At 57.1% G+C, this 21180-nt stretch overlaps 3 protein-coding genes across 3 annotated transcripts; 2 read left to right on the top strand and 1 right to left on the bottom strand.

Moving 5' to 3' along the window:
* Positions 1-621: 621 nt before the first annotated feature.
* Positions 622-3703, top strand: BESB_080890 (KRUF family protein; the record flags this gene model as incomplete). Its single annotated transcript, XM_029366451.1, has 5 exons — positions 622-859; positions 1152-1553; positions 1796-2272; positions 2607-2960; positions 3507-3703. The coding sequence occupies 5 exons, from the start codon at positions 622-624 to the stop codon at positions 3701-3703; spliced, it is 1668 nt and encodes a 555-aa protein (XP_029217882.1).
* Positions 3704-6459: 2756 nt separating this feature from the next.
* BESB_080880 (uncharacterized protein) lies at positions 6460-11331 on the bottom strand (the record flags this gene model as incomplete). Its single annotated transcript, XM_029366450.1, has 11 exons — positions 6460-6542; positions 6878-7061; positions 7262-7330; positions 7542-7634; positions 7986-8047; positions 8348-8580; positions 8649-8746; positions 9141-9217; positions 9555-9711; positions 9982-10787; positions 11202-11331. 11 exons carry the CDS (start codon positions 11329-11331, stop codon positions 6460-6462), a joined length of 1992 nt encoding a protein of 663 aa, XP_029217881.1.
* A 5070-nt stretch (positions 11332-16401) lies between these two features.
* Positions 16402-20256, top strand: BESB_080870 (ribosomal RNA methyltransferase (FtsJ) family protein; the record flags this gene model as incomplete). The annotated part of the gene is made up of 5 exons (XM_029366449.1): positions 16402-17208; positions 17746-17937; positions 18512-18703; positions 19267-19379; positions 20136-20256. The coding sequence occupies 5 exons, from the start codon at positions 16402-16404 to the stop codon at positions 20254-20256; spliced, it is 1425 nt and encodes a 474-aa protein (XP_029217880.1).
* Between the last annotated feature and the right edge of the window lie 924 nt (positions 20257-21180).

Genomic DNA, 21180 nt, shown 5'->3' with positions numbered 1-21180 from the left:
ATAGACGAATCCGCGGTCGTGGAGACACCCGCACAGGGTCAAACAGAATCCAACTTGAATGTCTTGCGTCGGTCTCCGCCGTCAAAGCCAGCCAGTAAGTCGTTCATTCCTGCCCATTGTGGTTGGAGTGTCGCGTGAGACAACTCGAGTTACGTGTGCTCTTGCGCATTGTCGCCGTGACTATTGGGCACCTGTTCGACAGGCGCGCATCGACCGACCGTTCGCCGCCGGTAGTGACCTCCGGTTCGTCGCGTGCCCTGTCGAGGCCTTTGACTGCCGCGCACCATCGAACCTTCCAGGGGCTATCGTGGCACTGCCTGGTGCGAGTCACTTGACACGTGTTCGTCTTTTGGTGCGTGCACGGCGTACTGCTATGCTGGCACTACTATCCTTCGGCTGTCGGGTTTTGTTGACATAGGCCGAAGAGGATCGAAGACCAGATCTGCGCCAAAGAGTGCCACAGGACCGCGCATTGACTTGGCCGACTTCGTTGTGCTTCGGGACCGCGGCGCTGTGACACTGGGAGAGCTTGCCTTGAGTAAACTGAGAAAAGATGCCGCAGAGCTACGTGCGCACTGGTCGAGTCGGTGGTCTAACATAGCACGGACCACTGGCTGGCGTATGGTGCATCAAAAGCGGCCCCCCTCTCTCAAAACAGTCCTCCGCTGGATTGATATTATCAGCAAGAAGTATGACGAGGGGGCACGAGTGCATCTGCAACAGGCAGCACGGCTTGACCGTCGTGTCGCCGATGTCGAGGCGAAGCTCACGGCTGCTCATGTGAAGGTACCAGCAGCCCCGAGGCCTCCCTCACAGGATATCGAGTGTCCTCGAACGCTGCGCGATGCGAGCGACTACGGTAAGCTGTGCACATGTTTCCGACGGGGCGGACGTCGGCGCCAGCGACCAACAGCCGTTGTCCGTGGACGCCGAGCGGAGGTGTGTGCTCTGTATTTCCACCACCTGTCCCTCCCGCCGCAGAAACCCGTCAAACGGTTGCCGTTTTCCTCGGGCTGTGTGTATCAACGTAGAGTGTTGCACTGCTTTCTATAGATGCGAGTGGCCGCGGCGTGTCATGCAGAAGCGAAAGCAGTAGTCTTGGTGTGTGTGTGTGTGTGTGTATGCGGTTACGCGTGTGTGGGTTTACGAAGGCGACGCAACAAAGACCACTGCGGACAGTGCAGAGTTTGCGACCCAGTGCCTGCGGCTTGGGATACAGCAACTGAAGAAGGAGGCAGCCGACCTGAAGGCGAAATGGAAGGATCAGCAAGTCTTCATCGCACAGTCACTTGCGACCAATGTGGCATTTCACAGTGCGCCATCTGCATCCATGCGACAAACAAAAAAGTGGGCGTGGGCGGCGACAGCATGCTATAAACTCTTCGCGCCGGCGCGGCTTCGCGACGCTGTACAAAATGAGGCAAAGGCACGGCAAGCTGAGCAGTGGCTGGCAGAAGGAATATTTGACGCCACGCGTGCCGTGAGACTCCCTTGTTCAAATACACGGCGTGCTGGGCTGACGGGGACGTCCGATCCTCGACGCGTGTCACCAGGTCCGTAGTTCCCCCTATTTGTGAAGCCAGTCAGGCTTCGGGCGTATCGCTTGCCGATGCTACGGGATGCTATTATTACCCCATTTTGTCCTATCCCCATGTTTGACAGCGCAAGGATGCAGGGCTACCGCATTTTGTATCGGGCCTGACTGCGTAGCTCTGCCGTATGGTGGAACGCATGCACCCCAGAACATGTTCTCTGCCCATAGTGCCACAGCACTGCACGTTGCATCTATTCGCAGATTCCTCACGTCAGGAGCCTTCAGAGGACATGCAACAACATGACGGTGAGGCGTCCGCCCCGCCGGCAAGCTCGGCGTCTTCGTGTCCATCAGAAGACATCAACCTAAGAGGGACACTTCTAGCTAGCACGGCGTACCATGCCGGCGACATCCCGATAACATATGGAGAGCTGGCCGTCAGGAAAATGAGGAAAACCGCTCGACAGCTGCTACGGACATGGACCAATAAAGATACGTTTGTCTACCAGCACGTCGCACAGCGCATGCTCCGAGAGGAAATCAGGGACCTCGATTCCGACGAGCTAGACCGCTGGCGCCGAAGGGCTGCACGGACGTATAGCGAGGGATGGCGTTACAGAATACGGAATGCCACCGATATGCTCATTGATGCAGCCAACCTGGAAGCTCGTTTGGCAGCTGCTGGTGTAGCGATACGAACATCGCCAAGCACAAATGCAGACGACACGGAGGCTCGAGGTAAGTTGCTAGGCACGCACAGAGACACTCTTCCGTTAGTAAGTGGCACGTGCCTTCTTAAATCTTGCAGCTCTCCTCGCGCCGGCAGGGTTTGCGCCAACCTGCGTTTTTCGCACGAAGCTCGCGAAGTGACGGTCATCTGGTAAGCACGTGCTTCGAGGTACGTGCGGGGGGGTCGTATCTCAGAAGGTGTGCTTTCCGGCAGGGGGCCAGCCGGGGGAATTCCAAGGGGCTGCGCGATTGCCCGGATGGCACACAGACACTCCTTGGTACATGTACTGCCGCTGCAGACAGGCACTTTCACCACTCTGGAGTTGTGAGCGTATGCTTGCAGGGCCGTCAACCACGGAGTTTCTGCCGGGTTCGCTCACGTTCGCGGAGCTGGCCGTAGAGAAACTGAGACACGATGCGAGCGAAATCCGACATGTCTGGGGTCGTGGACGAGACACCTACGTGGCACAGCGCGTTGCGGATCATATGGTGCATCAGAAGCATCCAGCGCCGCACCCTGCCGCTGTCCGACAGTTGACGAAATCAGCAGTGGCCACCTACAAGCGTGAGTCACGTGGAAAGCTGCGACTAGCTCTGAAAATGGAGACAGAAGCGGATCAAGTAGAAAAAGAAGTCGCAGCCGCCCGTGAGCGTGCACGGTCTGAGCGACGATCGCCAACGCAGTCCGCACTCCGTGGTGAGTCTCTTGAGCTTCCTCGGTGCCGCCAGACAGTACGGATTGTTGGAATGTAAATCCTGCTTCTTGAAATTTCAGGAAAACTCACTGACTCACGTACCTACCTCGTTATATCGTCCTGAGTTCTCGTTGCCCGTCCTCACAGCCTATACGTGTCTCGCGGGGGTTGAATGAGAACGACAGGCCACATTTGACCCGCCACAACGCGCATCTCACATTGCCCACCTCGCCGTAATGGATGGAGGCCTGACTGCGTGTAGTGCGCCACGATCGGAGCTTTGACTGGCTGCTCTCATGTCCTCCGGCTCCCTCCCCCCCCGTCCCTAGTTCGTAAGAAGCGTGCCTTTGGGGAGCCTCTGGCCGTTCACACTCATCGTCTGCGATATCCGTTGCCGTTCAGGGAAGGAAAGACGACCACAACAACCTTCAGCCGAATTCGGCTTTTTGTCTGCTGAGGAGGACCCTGGGGAAGGCCCGTCATCAGTGCCTCCGCGCCAGGCTCATTCCCCACTGCCGCTGTGGCTGTCGAGGCTTGATAGTGTTCAGGTCTCTCGCCGTCTTGGGCCACTAGTCTCCCAAACAGGGATGCGCCCGACCCCCCCACGTTCTTTCTCTGCTTTTTCAACAACCAGTTCATGCACGGCCAGTCAACGTGCACAACCGCTTCCTCCGCATACGCAGAGCAGCGCCGAGACTCTCCGAAGGACTGCATCTTCTGCCCTCTCGTTGTCTTATTCCACTAAACCAAAAGACACCGGCTCCGGGTCAGACGAGATGCACTACGAGGCGACCCCGCAGAAGCTGCGGAGGGTGACAACATGCGCCTCATCGGAGGCCGGTTCAGGGGTGTCTCCAAGTACGCCCGCCCATGGTGGTTTGTCATCGCGGCAATCAACGATTGCCTATGGGTCGGTGATGCCATCCGTTACCGCGCCACCTAGCCTCACGCACCACGCACCTCCACTGCAGTGCCCAGTGACTGCGCGTTTTCCCATGCGGTCACTGCCGCCGAAGAAGCGTTTACGAAGTGGCGACACCGGCGGCCTCAGCGCATAGGGTGAAGGAACCTGCTCAGGGCGGTCGTCACTGCGCGTCGAACTCTTAATCGCAACGGAGACATCCGTCGAAGCATCAGCAATGCCCAGTCGTGACGGACATTTGACGAAGTGCCGCAAGCGACGGGGCGTCCAGCGGAGGCACACAGATTCTCTGTAGGGCAGCAGAGGCCTTTCCAATGCCCTTGCACATGCCCACATGCGGTGCGGTGTCTATCGTCAGTTCGTTCACAGTGGGCTAGTCTCATGGTGGCTGCGAGCAGCCACCTGAGTCAAATGTCTCGTAGAGTAGTCGGTCCGCAATAGATTGTCCACTAAGGCAGTGCCAAGGACAGAAAGGAGCGGATCGATATGCAGTCGCACGGCGAAGTCCACGTGCTGCAGTGTCTGTTCAGTTAAGTGGTCTTTCCGCATCCATTGCAGAGCATAACCGCGGCAATTTGCGCAGCGCTTGTAATTCCGGTCAGTTTAGGTTCACGCCTTGTGTATGCGTGTTCTCGGTGTCCTGAAGTGTTGCTCTGCAAAAGATTTCAACTGTACAACAGCTCCGCTGTTTTTTAGATTCGGAGTGCATCTGGGCAATCCTGCTTCAGGTTACGTCAAAATGGAGTCCGGCACCATGTCATTTGTAGTTCGTAGCACCGCGCCGCTCCGATCTTCAAGTTCGTCGACGCTGTTTCAACGTGCGCACAGGCGTTGTCTGCTTGCGTGTGCCGTTGGATTGGCCCGAGCATGTACTTGTTTCTTGAGTCCAAGGGAAAAAGCGCGTGGCGCGCACAAACGCAGATAACGGCGACGTCCGCAAAACGGCTTCGCGAGCGCTGTGTGATGAACTGTTGAAGCTCCAATTCTTCCGCATGGAAGACAAGTGACACTCTGCTGTTCTGGCGCCGTCCGACGCGTGATCCGTTGCTGTGTGGCGTCGCGCGTGCCCTAGGACGCCGGACCAGGCCACTGGAAGAAATTCCCTTCCGTGACACGACCGCAGCGCGTGTTGGCAATCAACACCCTTCATCCGTCTCTTCACTACCCTGCGGCGGCTTTGTACGTTGTCCGCCCCAGGGACAATGAACCTTCCTCGGAACACTGGCGTATGACGCCTAGTCCGTGGGGATCCACGGGTATCTTCTCTGGTGTTTACAGAGTGAACTAACCGCTGAAGACGGAAGCAAACAGCGGAGAAAAAGTGTTTTTGTCTGCACCAGTCAACATCCCATACTTTCATCGCTTGCAAGGACACCCTTCTCAAATGTTGAGCGGAAGTATGACACTCAAAATCGACTGACTCTTCAAACACACGCTGCTGATCACTGGCTTCCGCTGGTACTTGCATCTTCCACATGCCAGCAGACACTGCGATGCGGACGTGTATTCACTGCACTAAACTTTCCGCGATGGTTCCGCTTCATCGGCGGCTGGTACCAAGAAACCTCGAAATGTGGAAGGAGGTCCCGTCTGAGACTAGAGGCGCCGTCTGTGTGTCTTGTGGACGCTAAGTCGTAATTTTCTCTTCCTTTTCTCATGCAGCTATTTATTCGAATGGAAAGGCTGTGCATCGGTGCTGAAGATAAAGCCATTTCTCGAGCCGCCACTCTCGTGACAAGTGGGGTTTGGGCTCCAGACCAAACTCTCTTTTCGCTCATTTGCAGTGCTAGAAGTAACTCTGGATTCCGTTGCATAGATTTAAAAGCTGCTCGGGAAACACAACTGGCTAACCCAGAACTGCGTGGGCTTATGTATCCCGTGGTCTGCATCCCTCAGTAAATTTGAAGAGACTATCTCCCCAAAACAAACAACAGAATGGCCAAAGACACACGCACATACAAACAAAAACAAGCGAGAACAGGGAAAGCCAGCGAAAGAAAAACACAGGAGAGAAAGTGAGACCATGGCGAATTAACCAGAATTCAATAAGAATGCAGTGAAGAGAGAATCTGAGAATAAAGCCAGAGGTTCACGAAGAGAACGACAGAGGGACGACGGAAGGAGAGAGGAAAGACAGAGCTGACGCCTTGCCATAAAGGAAGATTTTCGACTTTCTCGTCGTCTCACTCCCCCTTCCCCAATCGGGGCGCGAGAGGATGAAAAACCCATCTCCCTTTGGAAAGCCCTGCCGTCTGTAAAAACTGTATAAAGAAGCGAGAGTACACGTCGCAAACCAGAAAAATCCCCGTCCGCCACGCACCGATCCGCTAATCGGCATATGCCGACAGACGCGGGAGCCGCGGGTCACGTGCCCCCCCTCTCCTTCTGGTGACAGTGCCTCTAGGCATCGACTGCTGCCGAAAGCAGGATGAGGTCTGCTAGTGCGCTCTGCCCTTTCTGCACAGTCCGTCTGCGACGCTGGCTCTCTGTCCAGGCCTCAATAAGGGAGGGAGGGGGAGGGGGGGGGCGCTAGTCCCGCCGCCTCTGCGATTGGTATATCCCTCGCAGGCAGCTTCGCCTCACATCTCCTGCTGAGCGTCGAGGAGGAGCTCGCGCAGGCAGGCTGGTGCATGCACCTTGGTGACGGGGTTCTCGTCCACAACTGAAAACACACGGCAGCATTGCCAGAGGTCTCAGTGCGATGCGAAAACAACAGCACACGCCCCGCCATACACCGCTCCCGCCTGTTTATGAGCACGGGAGCATGTACACACAGACAAATAGATGCAGATACACTGATTCGTACCGACGCGACGCGCGCCCGTCTGTCGGAGGACGCGGCACACGCCGTCTATCCGCGCTGACTCGCTCCCGGCGCCACAGCAGACCCCCTCCTCCCCTGCGTGTGAATGTGCATCGACGCGCATGCAGCGGCATCGCAGACGAGCCTCAAACTCGTAGAATCCCTCTCCGGCGCGCCTGCGGCGCAGAACTTACCTGGCGGTTGTACGGACTCGACGAGGAAACAGTACATGAAGGTGTCAGCCACCGTGTCCCAGACATACATGTACTGACAAGAAACGACGGCCGCGATGAAGGCCACAAAGAGCGAGACGCAGAGAGGCGCAGCGACGAACGTCGACGAGGTCAGCGATGCGTACTTCTCAGTGCCTGTCAGAGTCTGCAAACACACGGAAACGGCCGAAAAAACCACGTGAAGCGGTAGCCGCGCGTGGATACACCTCGATTCGCACGAACCCACGAGGCGCCTGAAGTGCTCAAAAACCCCACAAAAGCTCCCGTAGAGAAGGGAAAGCAAGGACAAGACACCACACGACGCTCTAGCGGGGACGTGCGGCTTCCACCGCATGCGTGCCTCACCTGGTAGCACATGAAGCTGACGGTCAGAGAGACGGCCGACGTGCCGATGATGGAGCAGATGTTCGCGCCCTGAAAAACGCAACAGACGAACCCCTCGCTAGACGTTCTGGTCCCAGCCCAAAGAGAAAGAAAGCGAACACTCCCCCGCCACGTGGGGAGGCCGCAGCGGAGAGACCGGAACTCTAAACCCTAGGCAGAGGGACGCACGCAGGACGAGTCCCGGCGCACACAAAAGCATAAAGAAGCGATCGAAGGGTTTAAAGCTGAGAACAGAACTTACGCCATGCAGGAAAGACGCAGGAGAGCGAGAGTTCAAGATGCGCGAGCACGACTTGTCCATGGCGGGAAAGAACGGCTTGGAAGAGATGGACATCTGCGAAAACGCCACAAGCCGCAGAACCAGAGACACTGTGTGCACGTCGCCCCCGATCGCCCCGCATCCTGATCCCTTCCGCGAACCCCTTCTCCTCAGTAAACTCGAGCGCGACGCAGAAAAAAGTCTAACAGGAGAGGGCACCTAGCTGCGAGTGCCAGTGCGAGGCGAAGGCTGGGGAGAAGTGAATCTGCCAAGTGTGAAGAGAAAATCGCGAGTCGCAAACAAACAGAAAAAAGCCCGCTTCGCATGTCAACGCGCAGTGATATTGGACGAGGCGGCCACCACTCCGGAGACAGGAAAAAAAAACCCACCCCTGCGGTGGCATGTTCCTGTAGACCCAGCTCATACCTCAATGAAGCCCGAAGACGTGAAGCGATCCACGACGAAGGTAATCGGCTGGATGACGCTCCCTGCGCCCAAACGACAACAAATAGACCACGCAGACCTGAAAGAGCGCCACGGCCTCTGGAACCAAGCGCCGCGTGGTATCCTGTGTGACGTTGCCGCGAATATACAATCATCCAAGATGCACCTGTCCCAGACTCGTCTCACGCTGTCCCGTTATACCACTTACTGTACAGATTACGCAGCTTCTGGCGTGCGCCACGAGATCCCCCCTCCCTCCCCCCGACACGCAAGTTCTGTATGGCTGCGGCGCAGGACTCCTGCTGAAGACAGCTGGCGTCTGCGCGGCGGAAAGCTGGGCTTACGGAAGCACTCGGTGAGGTTTTGCACGACTGGTGAGTGCCGATAAAGTGCGAGGTTTTTGCTGGAGGCCCAGGCGAAGAGGATGCGCAGGGGACGCGTCAAGCCCAGCACGAGACCGCCGACCGCGAAGCTGCCCAAGTGGTACGTGGCGCCGAGGCCCATGGCGACCAGCGGCGGGTACCAGCCGACGTCGCGCTCCTCCGCGCCCTCGGGGGCGAGAAGTACCAGACCGTGCCTGAATAGGCAACGACGAACTGGCAGAAGGCTAGGAGGATCTCCAACACCCAAAAGAGCGCCGCCCACCAGAAAATGCCAAACAGGATGAAACGCGCGTCCCATACCACGTGCCTGTGCAGCGGCAACACGTCTACGTCGCCGTTCGAATCCAGACTCGTCGTGATCTGCAGCCACACACAAACCCAGACACAACTTGATGCACTCACTACTAGATAGCTCCTCACGAAGCTTCGATAAGAGAGCTGCAGTTCACTCAGCTTTAACAGGCAAAGCGAAGGATTAGAGGGCATCGGCAGAGGGGGGGGGGGCGGAGAGGCGGCGCCCTCGACCCATTCGCAAACTTCAAAGGGAATATACATATTAGTATGAACGACAGTGACACGCCGCCGCGCGCGGGGGCAGGTGCCGCTCAGGGCAGAATCAGAGCTTCTCAGACCTTGAATCGCGCGTCGCGAGCCCCGCCCGGACTGCTAGGAACTCCAAACTCTGTGCCCTGATAGAGACCCCTAGCCACGAGCCTAGAACGCCAGCGGCCGCTGAGTCCGCGAGGCTGCCTACCGGAGTCTTGTCGACGGTGCCCGCGGAGACGATGTACAGGTAGCTCTCGATCCAGAACCACATCCACAAGCTCGAAACTGAGGACAACGCAGCCGAATCAAGTTTCAAGCAGCACTGCATTCGAGGCCAGTCTGGCGCTTTTATGCACATGCATGGCTGTCGCCCGTGTGACAGCGCAGCGACCTGCCCCCTCGCAGACACGCACGCGAAATCACGTCGAGAAAAGGCATGCAAGACGAAGGGTGCCCCCTCGCCAGATGAAAACAGATATCTCACAATGCGCAGCGCACACACACTCCCCTTCGACAATGCAGGGAGGCTCGAGAGGCCGGGTCGTGGAGTCCGTTCTGCCAACGTTACTCGTCGGCTGGCTCAGCTGCCGGAAGACGAGAGAGGAACCGCGAGATTGCTTACGGGCACCAAAGACGATTGGAGCGAGGAAGATCTGCATCATGTCGAAGATGGCCTCTCCCGCGCACTCGAGGAGTCGCACGGCGTTGCCCACGGCGCGCCGCGCCGCAAAGAGGATCAGACCCATGCAAGCGCCCGCCGCGATCAGCACCGCGCCAACCTGAAGAGACGACACGCAGCCAGCACAAACGACGAACGGAGTTACAAGATTGGGCGCGAAGCTGGGCCTCTCCGAGGCTGCGCACGCCACACCGCGCTGCAGAGGCGTGGTCAGAATAAGACTAGGGCTCTGTGCAGATGAGCAGCGCTGCGAAAGGGAAGACTCCATGCAGGCCCAGCAACAGCAGGCCGCGACACAGCAAGCAGGTGGCGACGTGTGTGTGTAAAATCTGCAGTCTACCTGATCGCGCCGCAGCTCTGCGTGGCTTACAAAGAGAGCCCAGGAGTAGTCGAGCGAGTAGAAGTTGCCTTTGTCGGGGTCGAGGACGCCCGAGAGGCCGTTGGCGACGAGGTAGCCGCCGGCGACGGCGGAGAGGCAAAGGGCCCAGACGGCGGCGACGCCAAGGACGACTCCGGGCGAGAGGCGGAGAAGAATGGAAAATCCGGCTGCGAAGAGCGCAGCGAGGATCGTGTATCCGGCGACGCACCACCAGGCGGATCTGAAGGATCCGAGGGCGACTTGCACCTGCCGGAAGTGCGAGTTCAGAATCGTTCCAATCTGCGTGCGTAGACTGGTGTCCAGCGGCACGCAGTACGCGCCAGCCATCAGCGTCGTCGCGTATGCCGGCGACTGCAGCGCGAACTGCACAGTGATCGCGGAGGAGCGACTGGGGTCAGTCTCAGTCTCGCGAATCGGCACGGGGACGGTCTTCCCGGCCTCCACGTCTTGCTCCCTGGGGCACTCAGCCACGCAGCGCGCATCGTCGAGCATCAGCGAGGCGTACCTCTCGCGTGGGTCCAGCGGCACGTAGAGGTACGGCAGGGCTCGGACGCTGGCATCCACGCCGCACGTCTTGCCCTGGTAGTTCAAGCCCCGCGTGAGCCGCGCGGGGCTGCCCTCGGAGAACGCCAGCAGCAGGAAGCAGAGGCAAAAGGCCGCGAAACCCGAGAAGACGAAAAACCAGTGCAAGTCCGTCTTCTTGCGCTGCAATTCGTAATCCGTCTCCGTAGAAAAACCCGCCGCAGACGCAGTCGAAAACACTTGACCGCCGACCGCAGTCCCGTCCGTCAAGATGCCTGCACACATTCCCCCACACACAGACACCGCAGCTGAATCAGCGAGTAGAGACAACAACGACAGGAAAGAGCGACTGAAACGCGAAAGACACACGCCAGGTGCCCTCCTCCTAGTGTCCGCGAGGGGTACTCTCGACGCAGACATGCGCGTGCGCATGCTGTCCTCTCCGCCTGCATGACGCGGAGGAGGCCGAGTGCCAAGGCAGATGTGAAGACAGAGAGGCAGAGGGGAGGGGGAGAGGCCCCCCCACCCTAAACACCCCCCGGCAAGTAGACCGCACTGCCGAGCGGGACGACCCCCACCACGGGGTAGCCTTGCGCCTCTCCCTCCGCAGACCGCGGCATCATCGTGCTGCCCACAACAGGAAAAACACATGAATGGTTAGGGTTTAGAAAACGCAGATCTTTACTCACGTTCTCGACTCGTCCCCGAGCTCGACGAAGCCGCAGGGTACGGCGACGGCAAGTAGACCGCACTGCCGAGCGGGACGGCCCCCACCACGGGGTAGCCTCGCGCCTCCTCCTCCGCAGACCGCGGCATCATCGTGCTGCCCACAACAGGAAAAACACGCACGGAAGGCCGTTTCCGCGCGAGAGATGAGAGAGAAGGAGAGACTGCAGGGCAAGCGCGGACCAACGGAAGACCGTAAAGTGGAGGAACCACGAGCAGAAGCCCAGGGCGCAGCTGCGGCGAGAGCAGAAACACAGAATGAGGAGTCACGCGGAAAGCAAAGCGGCAGGATTCAAACAACCTAGAAGAGGCACCAGATCCATGACAGAAGAGCGAAAGAGAGTTCACGCTTGTTCTCTCCTCTCGTGAAGGACGATCAAATCAGGGTTAAAAACTCGAGGAAAGGGTCCCGGCCGCCCCGCTAGAGGCACAGAAGTGTCTCTGAGAGGCGGCGGGGGTCGAGCGAAGACCTTCTGTCTTGCCTTTACAAGATTCACACGAAAGGCTGCAGGATTTGAAACCTATCTACGTCGTGTTACTCGAACATTCGTGTGCTTCATGGTAAAGTACTCTTCGAAGAATTTAGGAACGGAAAGGCGACCCCTATGCAAAGGAGCTAGTACGCCAGGAAGCTGACTGCGCTCTTCAGCAAATGAGTAACGCGCGAGGAGCAGGCGAGACGAAATTGACGTTGTCTCCCACCAGACAAATCGAGCGAATAAGGCCGCGCTAACGCAGACCAGGGGTGAGAAATCAAAGAGAACCTCCAATATCGCGGCAGAAACAAGCATGTGGACTGCGGCTTCTCATCACACCTGCAAAGGTGTAATGACATGTGGTTCCAGCTCATGGAAAGAAGAAGTACCGGAGTCTGGTTTTGTGTTAATGGACGCAGCGTGTCGTCGCGCGTTGAACAGAGCGGATCAAAAAGGCCACTTTGCGATGCAGACTTTCCTCCGTCCGCAGGACTTGCAACACGAAGAGTCTCCTTTCGACCAGTAACTTGCAGGGAAACCGCCCAACACACCAGAAGGAAGGCGAAAAAAAGAAACGAGGTTGAATCCGTGGATGCCTTCAAAGTTAGGTCCGCTGCGCTGGCAGGTTGGACCCTAGCACGGAACCTGCTGGTGACGATGGGGAAATCGAAAGCGAAACTGACGAAACGAACAGAAGACAAGCTTAGAAGTGTTCTAACAAGAGTGAGGTTGCGCGGGAAACTGGGTTACTACCCGAAAGTGCCGAACATCCAGAGAATGTCACCGGGAGCGGAAGCGTTTTCGAAGAATGCGCGGCAGAAAAACAACTCGCGACAGGGGAGGGCTAACTTAAGTTTTATCACTTTGAGGTGCGTGCCCCGAGTAGTCTGCTCGGGAATGAGGCGATTTATGGGGGAGCACTTGTGTATTTACACCGCAATGTATAAATGGCAATCGCGGTGCATCTAGTACGGGAAATTCCAACCTCGGCGAGGCGACAGGACAAGACAGGTGGCGCGTGCCCCCTCTGCTGGAGAGTCAGCGTGACGCGAGAGTGCGTTGGAATGCCCACGCACGAAATCAAAAAATCCATCAAAAGACAAGGGAAGGTTTGGGTGCTGCAGTGACACCGGACCCGCGGAAGAAGCAGCTCGGAAGACAGAAAAAAAGCCAATCGGTGGAGAGCAACCGCGAAATGGCAAGGGAACTGTGAGAGTTGTCTTGACCATTGATGTCCTCTCCACCCCCCTCGGGCGGCGACCGGATTTCCGCGCGCGCTCTCTCTGCGCGGTTGCCGACAATGCAGACAGCGTGAATCAGTGAGCTGTTGGCACGCGGGTTTTCGCGGGGTTCGAGTCTTCGCCTTCTCCAAGGCTGAAAGTTCCCTCCAGTGCTCTGCAGCTTCCGGAATCGAAAGAACGCGAGACAGTCAGTCAAGTAGCATCCGGGTGTTTTCCAAAGTTTGGCAATTTTCGGTCCTTCGCAAGCGCGGGTATTCCAAAAAAAGCGACGTTGCTCATCAAGACAAGGGAACACGCGGGTTTGCGAGGGGCGCGGGGGGGGGGGGGGGAAAGGGGGTCGAGCAACTGAAGCGTAGGAGAAAGATCGTCGGCGAAAAGAGGGAGGCGTACCTCCCTCTTGAGCTTTAGTACGCGCTATTAAAGTAAAAAAATGCATTCGCACCAGTGCACATCCCTTCGCAGCTGGTTGAAAACGATCTGAGGCAAGACGAGAATGCATTTGCTGGGGCCATGCGATTCAGATGTTAGTACTAGTGTATTTTAGAGGTTAATCGCCGCCGAACCTCTCCTCCAGCAGCGCACTTGGAAAGAAGGCTAGACGAGCTCGAGAACGAAAACCGGCTTCGGGTAGTCTCGCAGTTCTGTGACTGGGAGCTAGTGAAACCGTGGAGCCAGAACGAAGATAATGGAGGAGCTAACTTCGCTTTTTGGAAACAGCGCCTAACTAAAGGAGCCCTTCTCTCATCTTGAGGACGCCCTCGATACTAGGTTTAGGCGCAAGGTGTGTCGGCTTCATATAACCGCGAGAGCCAGGCACCGCTCTTACGTACGTGGCTGCCGCAAACAAATCTCACTAAAACTGCGGATCAGCACTTATCTTGGATGCCAGCACTGACAAAGGCCACTCACAACCTGCCGGAAGCTTCCCCATCTGGCAGGTACCTCGCCTCGAAAGGCCAGAAAGCATTTCGAAAGCGACACCAATTCCATTTGAGTGTTTCTATAGAAAGTAATTCAATACTGTATCGGGTCGACGACTCAGTAGAATCGAGCCAAAAGGGCAATTCGGTGACGCCTTTCTCGTGTCCTGTTGCTTCCATTGCTTTCCGCGCTCCAATGTGTCGGTTCAGTCTCGCACTGTGCGGACCAGCTGCGCTCGGGTGTTCAGTTGTACTTTGTGGACGTGCGGAATATTCAGGAGGATAGTTGACGCAATAGTTTGCTGAAACAAGTCTTCCTCACCTTGCCCTGAGGAACTCACGCTTCCTTGGCGTTCACCTGTGTACACTGCGCACATGCTGAGGTATTGAGAGGCAGGTGTCTCTCTATGGGGCGATCGGCCTCCATCCTTGCGGGTGAACCCGCGCTGGATGTTGTGTGCGGCACAGAAAGCACCGATAAGCAACGGGGAGGGAGAAACGTGAAAGAACGACACGTACCCTACATACGGACAAAATTTCTTTTTTTCACAGGGTTCTGTCTACCAATAGTATCTTATTCACGCCACAGTTACAAACGCTTGAGTGGCATTGCCTTTTCTCTGCGAATGGGAAAGAGACGGGCGGGCCTCCTCGACAGGCGCAGGCACCCACAGCAAGCTAATACTTCAGCCTGTGCGGGCTTCCGTGGCGGCTGCGACTCCAAAGTGAGACTTGAAAACGGAGAGGCACATGCCTGAATTTTTTTTGGCCTCTCCCCATCGTGACTGCTGGAGGAAGCTTCCTACGTCCGCAGTACAACACAGTGGGAAAGCCCATCGAAGCTGTGGATGGTCCTTACCCACGTCAAAAACACTACACAGCTAACACGTACTTCTCTTGCAACTGAAAAGAGCATCCACGTCATGAGAAGCCTTCAGACACGAGGAGTTCGTGATGCGGGAGCGGGTAGTTTGGCTTCCTACTTTCGGTGCCCAGACGGCGCAAACCCTAGGTAGCGTGCCCCGCTCAGGACTTGTTTCTCAGTACCTGGGAAGTAAGGCGTGAAAGCAAGACAACACATCTACTGCGGACAGATCGCCACCGCTCCAGCACAGCGTTGTAATTCAAACGGTTCTTGTGCCAGAATATGTGTCCTCGACAAAGCTGCTGGCTGGCCATAAGGGAGGAGGAGGGAGATAAATTCTGCGCTCTTCACTGTGTGCTCCCCAGGACGACTTTGCCTCTGACGCGCTTCAGCGCCGCGGAAGGCGCCACACAGTTGGTTCCGCTGTCCCAACAGGCTCAGGCGCATGGACCCACGTTTGTGACATCGGAGCTACACAGGAAATTGCTGTGCATCAATCTACACATGCGTGAATAGTCTGCATGTGCATGCACCAACGCGAGGTGAGAAGCTACGCGATACTTTGATACATATATATATATATATATATATATATATATATATATATATGTACATGTATGTGTATATATAGTTATATGTATGCGCTGCGACTTGGCTAAGACAGATTCTTTTCGGCGATTGACTAAGGAATTCTGCGCCCATGAAGGAACACGTTTCCATTCACTGCAGCTATGGAGCGCAAGTGGCCTGCAAAAGTATTGTTGCTCGTGAGATTTCAAAAACTCCACTCTGCTTAAGAGGCGGACTCTGTGCCCTGCCATTGCTTGCCGCGTGGCCCTCGTGCCGCGTCTTTTCACAGTTAACCGAACATCAGCAATGGCTGAACTAGAGAAAGCAGACTTTCCTGTGGGAAGGAAAACAGCTCGAGACACAGAAAACCAGCGACAAGCGGGGTCAACCTGCTGAGGCACCGTGCCCATCCGTGTGAAGCCTGCGCCTCTTCGCAAATCCGGCGCAACCCATCTGCAAGAGGGCAGGACACCTGCATTCTCCGTGTCTTTCTTGTCTTCTTTTGCTCGCTTGGAACTTTCCTTTCACGCGATGAACTACAGACACGCGCTGCTTTCTTCGGACTCCAAGGGACGGCTAACAGACCTCAGCTTGCCCAGCGCAGCAATGCATGCATGCATAGTCTAGCTTGACGCGAAACACGTAGTTGAAACGAGCGGCCTTTTATCTCACACTCTCTGTGCTCGCCCTTGTGCCTCTTCTCTTCTTCTCTTTCAGTGTTTGTCTTTTGCTTTTTGTCCGTACTTCCAGTTTTTCCGCTTTGGTGTGCACCGGGAGCGGCGCAAGGGTCGCGCGAGATTCAGGTCGTTTTTTTCCGTGTGACGTGTCTCTGTCTCTCTTGCTACTTCAGTCTGCGCTTTCTCGTCTTTCTCACTCTTCGGCGACAACACAGGCAGTATCTTTTCTGATTTCCAGCCGAAGAATCTTCGCCTGGACTGCGAATTCCCTCCGTGGACGGCCCGTCTCCCCTCAGAGGGGGGTATTCTGCAGCGACGTTGCGTTTTTCCGGCTCGCTGCCTGAGGATCTCGTGGCGCGCTCTTTGGCGTAACTTTGCATTTCCTTCATACAGACAAGTCCAATCCCCCGCAAAATGGCGGCGCTCTCCTCCTCTGCTTGCCCGCCGCGCCCGTTTTCTTTTTTTCCTGCTCTGCGGGCGAGTGTCGCCGAAGCTACGATTGCGAGGAGAGGCCTCTGCCGCGCGGCGACAAGCAGACCTGCTCCCTGTACGCCGCAGTGTGGAGCCCGTTCCGCGGCCGCCTCCGCCGTGCATGCACAGTCTTCCTCTCCAAGCTCCGAACCGGATTTCTCGCGCGTGACCGCTCCATCACATGCTGAACAGCGGGCTCACAGCCTGGGCACGAATGAAAACGGCTCGCAGTGCCGTTCCGCGGAATTAAAAGGGCTGCGCAGGCCAACGTCTGCCGCTTCTTCGGTGCCTGTACACCGAGCATTTCTTGGTGGCACCGTCTGCTGGCGTTCTAGGAATTCTCTTCCCTTGTCTTCCTCCGTCTTTTCCAGCTCAGCTTCCGTTTCCCTCCAGTATCCTTTCTTGTGGGCGTCTGCTGCGCCCGTGGTCGCTCCTCACTCGCTGCCTGCTTCGTTGTTTTCGTCTCCTCTTCCTTCCTCCTTTCTGGCTTCTTTGCGTGCATCTCCGGCGCTCGTATCTTCTTCGTTCGCGTCGAATCCTGATCACGTGCCCGCCTCGGAAACTCTTCAGCTCGGCTCTGCTCTGGAGCAGAGGTGGCGGGTGCCTATTCCGATGTGTATGGACACGCGCGGCTGCGAGGGAAGACGGCTGTACTCTGGAGAGCCTCGCATCAGAAATAAAAACAGCAGCCACACATCCGAGTGGATTAAGCGGCAGATCACTGATAGATACGTCTTGCGCGCACAAGAAGTAAGCACTCTAGCGCTTCGTTTGGTGTAGCGGTCGCTGCGATATTTTTAGTCTCTCTATGCACGTTCCAGCTCGCTGTTTTATAGGCGTGCGCGGCGTCATGGAGAACGGGGACGAATCGAGGTCTCTGTTGGCAGGTCCTCTCTGGTTTTCGGCGGCCGAGAGAACTCGCGCCTCTATCGCCGACACCCTCTCTGCTTTTGATCTCTAGCGCCACAAGCCAGCGCTCTTATGCCCTTTGCAGTGACGCAGTCACGCGCGCATGCATTGAATTTCAAATAACCGAATCGTGTCGAGCGCTCTAGCTGTGTTCATATTCACTGGAAAGGGGTGCCTGCTTGCTCTGGTGGCGCAGGTCCGCGCGCCTCGTATTTCCCGCTGTTCAGGCACCGCTCAGCCTGCTGCATCTGGCCTATTCAGGGAGCCCTTCTGCATTTCTTGCGCTGTGCATGTCTCTGCGTGGTTCGTCTCCTTTGCCAACTCCAGGCCTTCGGCGTTTTGTGTCTGCGTGTTGGCCGTTCTGCGGCGTTTGTACAGCGCAATCTCCGGAGTCGGGCGGCCTTCAAGCTCGAGCAGCTCGACGACGAGTTTATGTTTTTCCGAAAAAATCAAATCGTCATCGACCTGGGCGCGTACCCCGGCGGCTGGAGCCAAGTGGCTCTCGACCGCATTCGCGCCGGCGGCGGCGACGGCCGCGTCATCGCCGTCGACCCCGTCGCCATGGATCCGGTAGGTGCCCTTCGCGCGAGCGCCTAAAGCCGTTTTCAGTCTTCTAGGAACTCTCGCCTCTCTGTTTCTCCGCCTTGAGTTACACTGTTTGAACCACGGACACTCGCCCGCCTCTTCGTCTCTGCGCCGCCCGCTGCGGACGGCCGCTGTACGCCTATCGCTTGCGTCAGCCTGAATGTGGTGCACGGTGCGCCGTTCTACGGGGCTTACTTGTGTAGAGACCTTTGTGCAAGGGCTCTATCGCAACTGGTTGAACCTGAGTCTGCGTGCGTTTTCGTTTCCCCGATGCGAATCTGCCTGGGTGTCTGGGTAGCTGGCTTGCGCGCGCTTTGGCGTTCGGGGACCCCTGCGGGCGCCTTCCCGCATGTCAAGGCGATGCGCCTACGGCCATCGCCCGCAGTCGTAGAGGTGGCGCGGCGTGCACTGTCGCGCCGGCTTCACCTCCGCCTCCCTTTGGATTTTCCGCCGGCCGTTTTGCTTCTCGTTTTTTGGCCTTTGGCGCCGTCGCGCGCCACGGCTCGCGCCTGAGCAGCGTCACGGTGCCTCCTCGTTTGTACCCTGCGCCGCCCTTCAGCTGCCACACCACACCTTTATTCAAAGCAGCGTTGGGCAAGCGGGGACGCTGCAGGCGCTTCTCGAAGAGCTCGGCGAGGCCAAAGCCGACGTCGTCCTCAGCGACATGGCACCCTCATGCATCGGCGTCAAGCAAGACGACCACCTGAACTCCGCGGAGCTCTGCCTGTACGCGTCCGACCTCATGGAGCAGGTGAGTGGATCTGAAGCAGACCTCGTGGCGGCCGATTCCCGCGAGAACAGGGGGGGAGGTGGGGGGGGGGGAGGCAGCAAGGCGTGGCGCGTGGCGTAGGGCCGGGAGGGGGGGGGTAGGGCGCAGACACAGGCGACGGCGGCGCTCGGGATCTGTTTTCGCGGCCGCAGGACCGCGCGGAGGAAGTATGCAGAGGGGAGAGGAGCAGAAGGGGAGGGGGGCTGCGCCGTCAAGGAGAGATAGACGAGGAAGAGTCGTGCGCGACGAAGAGAGCCGAGGTGATTCCGCAGGGGAACGTGTCGGCGTTCACCTGCGGAGTCGCCTCGGTGGAACCTGCGGCCGCGGAGGACGAGAGTAGCTTGGGGGTCTGGTAGACTATGCGCTTGTGCTTGGCTTCTCGCGCGCGTTTCTCTGCTCGTGGTGCGTTCATCGTGGGATGGAGCGAGTGCGCGAAAGGCGTAGAAGGCGAACTGGCTGCGCGCCGAGGGGAGTCGCGCCAGACAGGCGCGAGCTGCGAATTCCACGCGCAGAGATTCGCCGCTGTGGCGCTCGGGCTTTCGCAGGTGCTGAAACTCGGCGGCACGTTTGTCACGAAAATCTTCATGGGGAGCGAGACGAACAACTTCAAAGTTTATCTGCGCACGCGGTTCAAGAAGGTCTCCTCTGCGAAACCCAAGTGAGCTGCCTCACCCGAGACCCAAGAGTGTCAGCGTCGACGCCGGATAACTGTTGTTGACTCAGTGCTGGGGTCTGTCCGTATCCGCGGGTGGCAGGCCGCAGCTATGTGGCGCGAAATAGCAAGAAGCCACGCCCGAAGAAACATAGCGCGCAGCAGCTCCTTCAAGGCAGCACTGCTTCGCTGGGAGTTGCAGGAAGAGTGTGTTTTAGGCAATTTAGATAGACTTCTTGTTTTTTTTCAGGTAGCAGTAGTGGCGTAGATCTCCGGATGCCGTGATGTTCACCGGGTTTGATAGGCGACAACCGGTGTTTAGTTCATACAAGCCTTCTTAATCTTTTACTTTATGCAAAGCTACTAACTTCTTCATTTGTATTCAAACGTAGACTGGGGGAGTCATTTGTGTATGCACGATGTGTGACACCACGTGTACTGATAGATAAACGAGAGCTGCGGACAGCAGGTCAGGGCCTTCAAAACACAAGCACGCAAAGGCGGTTGCCTGCAGGGAAAGCAATGCGCTACCCGCCTGACGACTCGGCAGAGCTTGTGGATTATTTGCCCCCGTTCGCTGGGGGTCTGTGTGGTCATTTGTGTCTCGGAACGCTGTGGAAATGGAGACCACTATGGTGCTCGTGCAGACAGAATACACCACAGATGGACACTTTAGGAGTGCCTCTCTCTTTGTTGTGCCTCAGCACCTCGAGTCGTGTCTTTCCTGTCTGTATCTGTCGCGCCCGTGTGGTTTTTTCACAGGGCGTGCCGCTCAGAATCGCGGGAGATGTATTTCGTGTGCCAGCACTTCCTCGGCCGCGAGCGCCTTGCCGAAGAGGTTCAGCTGAAGGGCTGCTTCACTGGAAAAGAGGGTTACCTCTAAGTTTCGTAGAAACTTGCGGGTCTGCCAGGAGTGTCATAGGGTTCAATGTTTTGCGTTTTTACCTGTTACCTTCAAAAGGACTGTTGTCGTGGTTCTGGAGAGTTCCGGCCCGGGCTTTCCGCGTGTATTGTCGGCATGCAGTCGAGAGCAGAGAGACGTTGGGAAATAGTTGTAGGTGTGCGGAAGGATGAAGCCACGGCTCATTTTGAAATGGTCTCCGCGGCCGACAAAGAGGCCCTCGAGCGGGCCTGGTGCGCGGGCCTTTGTGCGTCTGCGCACGGGCGAGCGCCTTCAAACCCGCCCTGCACCGAAATGGCGGCGAGTGTTTTTTTTCGCGTTTCGTTGGGTGGTAGCTGGAGCACGCGAGGCATTCCTTATGTAGAACATCGAACCCCCGCCAGGGAAAACGTGTGCACGTTTTGTGAGTGTGAGACATCCCCAGGTAATTTTGGGATGACCTGCAATTCGGCCGGCGTGCTCCCCCCCCCCCCCCCCCCCCCCACCCCTCTTCCCCCCCGCGTACCCTAGTACCCCAACGATTTGCGGACGCAGAGATGACGATATTTCGTGTGCAGCGTGCCACTTTTTACCGGCATGATACGAGTTTAGATTGACTTAAAGGTTCGAAGGCATCTGGAAGCCCACCTGCACATGAATCGGCGGTGTTACCCACAAATCACCCACGATGTTGCGTGGGTTCGGTGACTAGTAACCCGCGCCAGTGTAAGAGTAGCCACGGCGTGGCCGTCGACGAGTCTAATAATAGTAATGAAGGCAGGAAGCTAGACCTGTTGTTCGGGGTGTAAGCGGCGCGACTGTAGACTGTCTACTTCTGGGAGAAGCCGAAGGTCGGTAAGCACTCAAACACCGTGAGATCGCACCGCAGTGGAACGGCGAGCTTCACATCGTTTAGCACCTGCTGGT

This window comes from Besnoitia besnoiti, chromosome VII, assembly GCF_002563875.1.
Source record: "Besnoitia besnoiti strain Bb-Ger1 chromosome VII, whole genome shotgun sequence".
NCBI lineage: Eukaryota > Apicomplexa > Conoidasida > Eucoccidiorida > Sarcocystidae > Besnoitia > Besnoitia besnoiti.
Note: the sequence above shows the minus strand (reverse complement) of the source record. Positions and strands in the feature narration are given on the sequence as shown.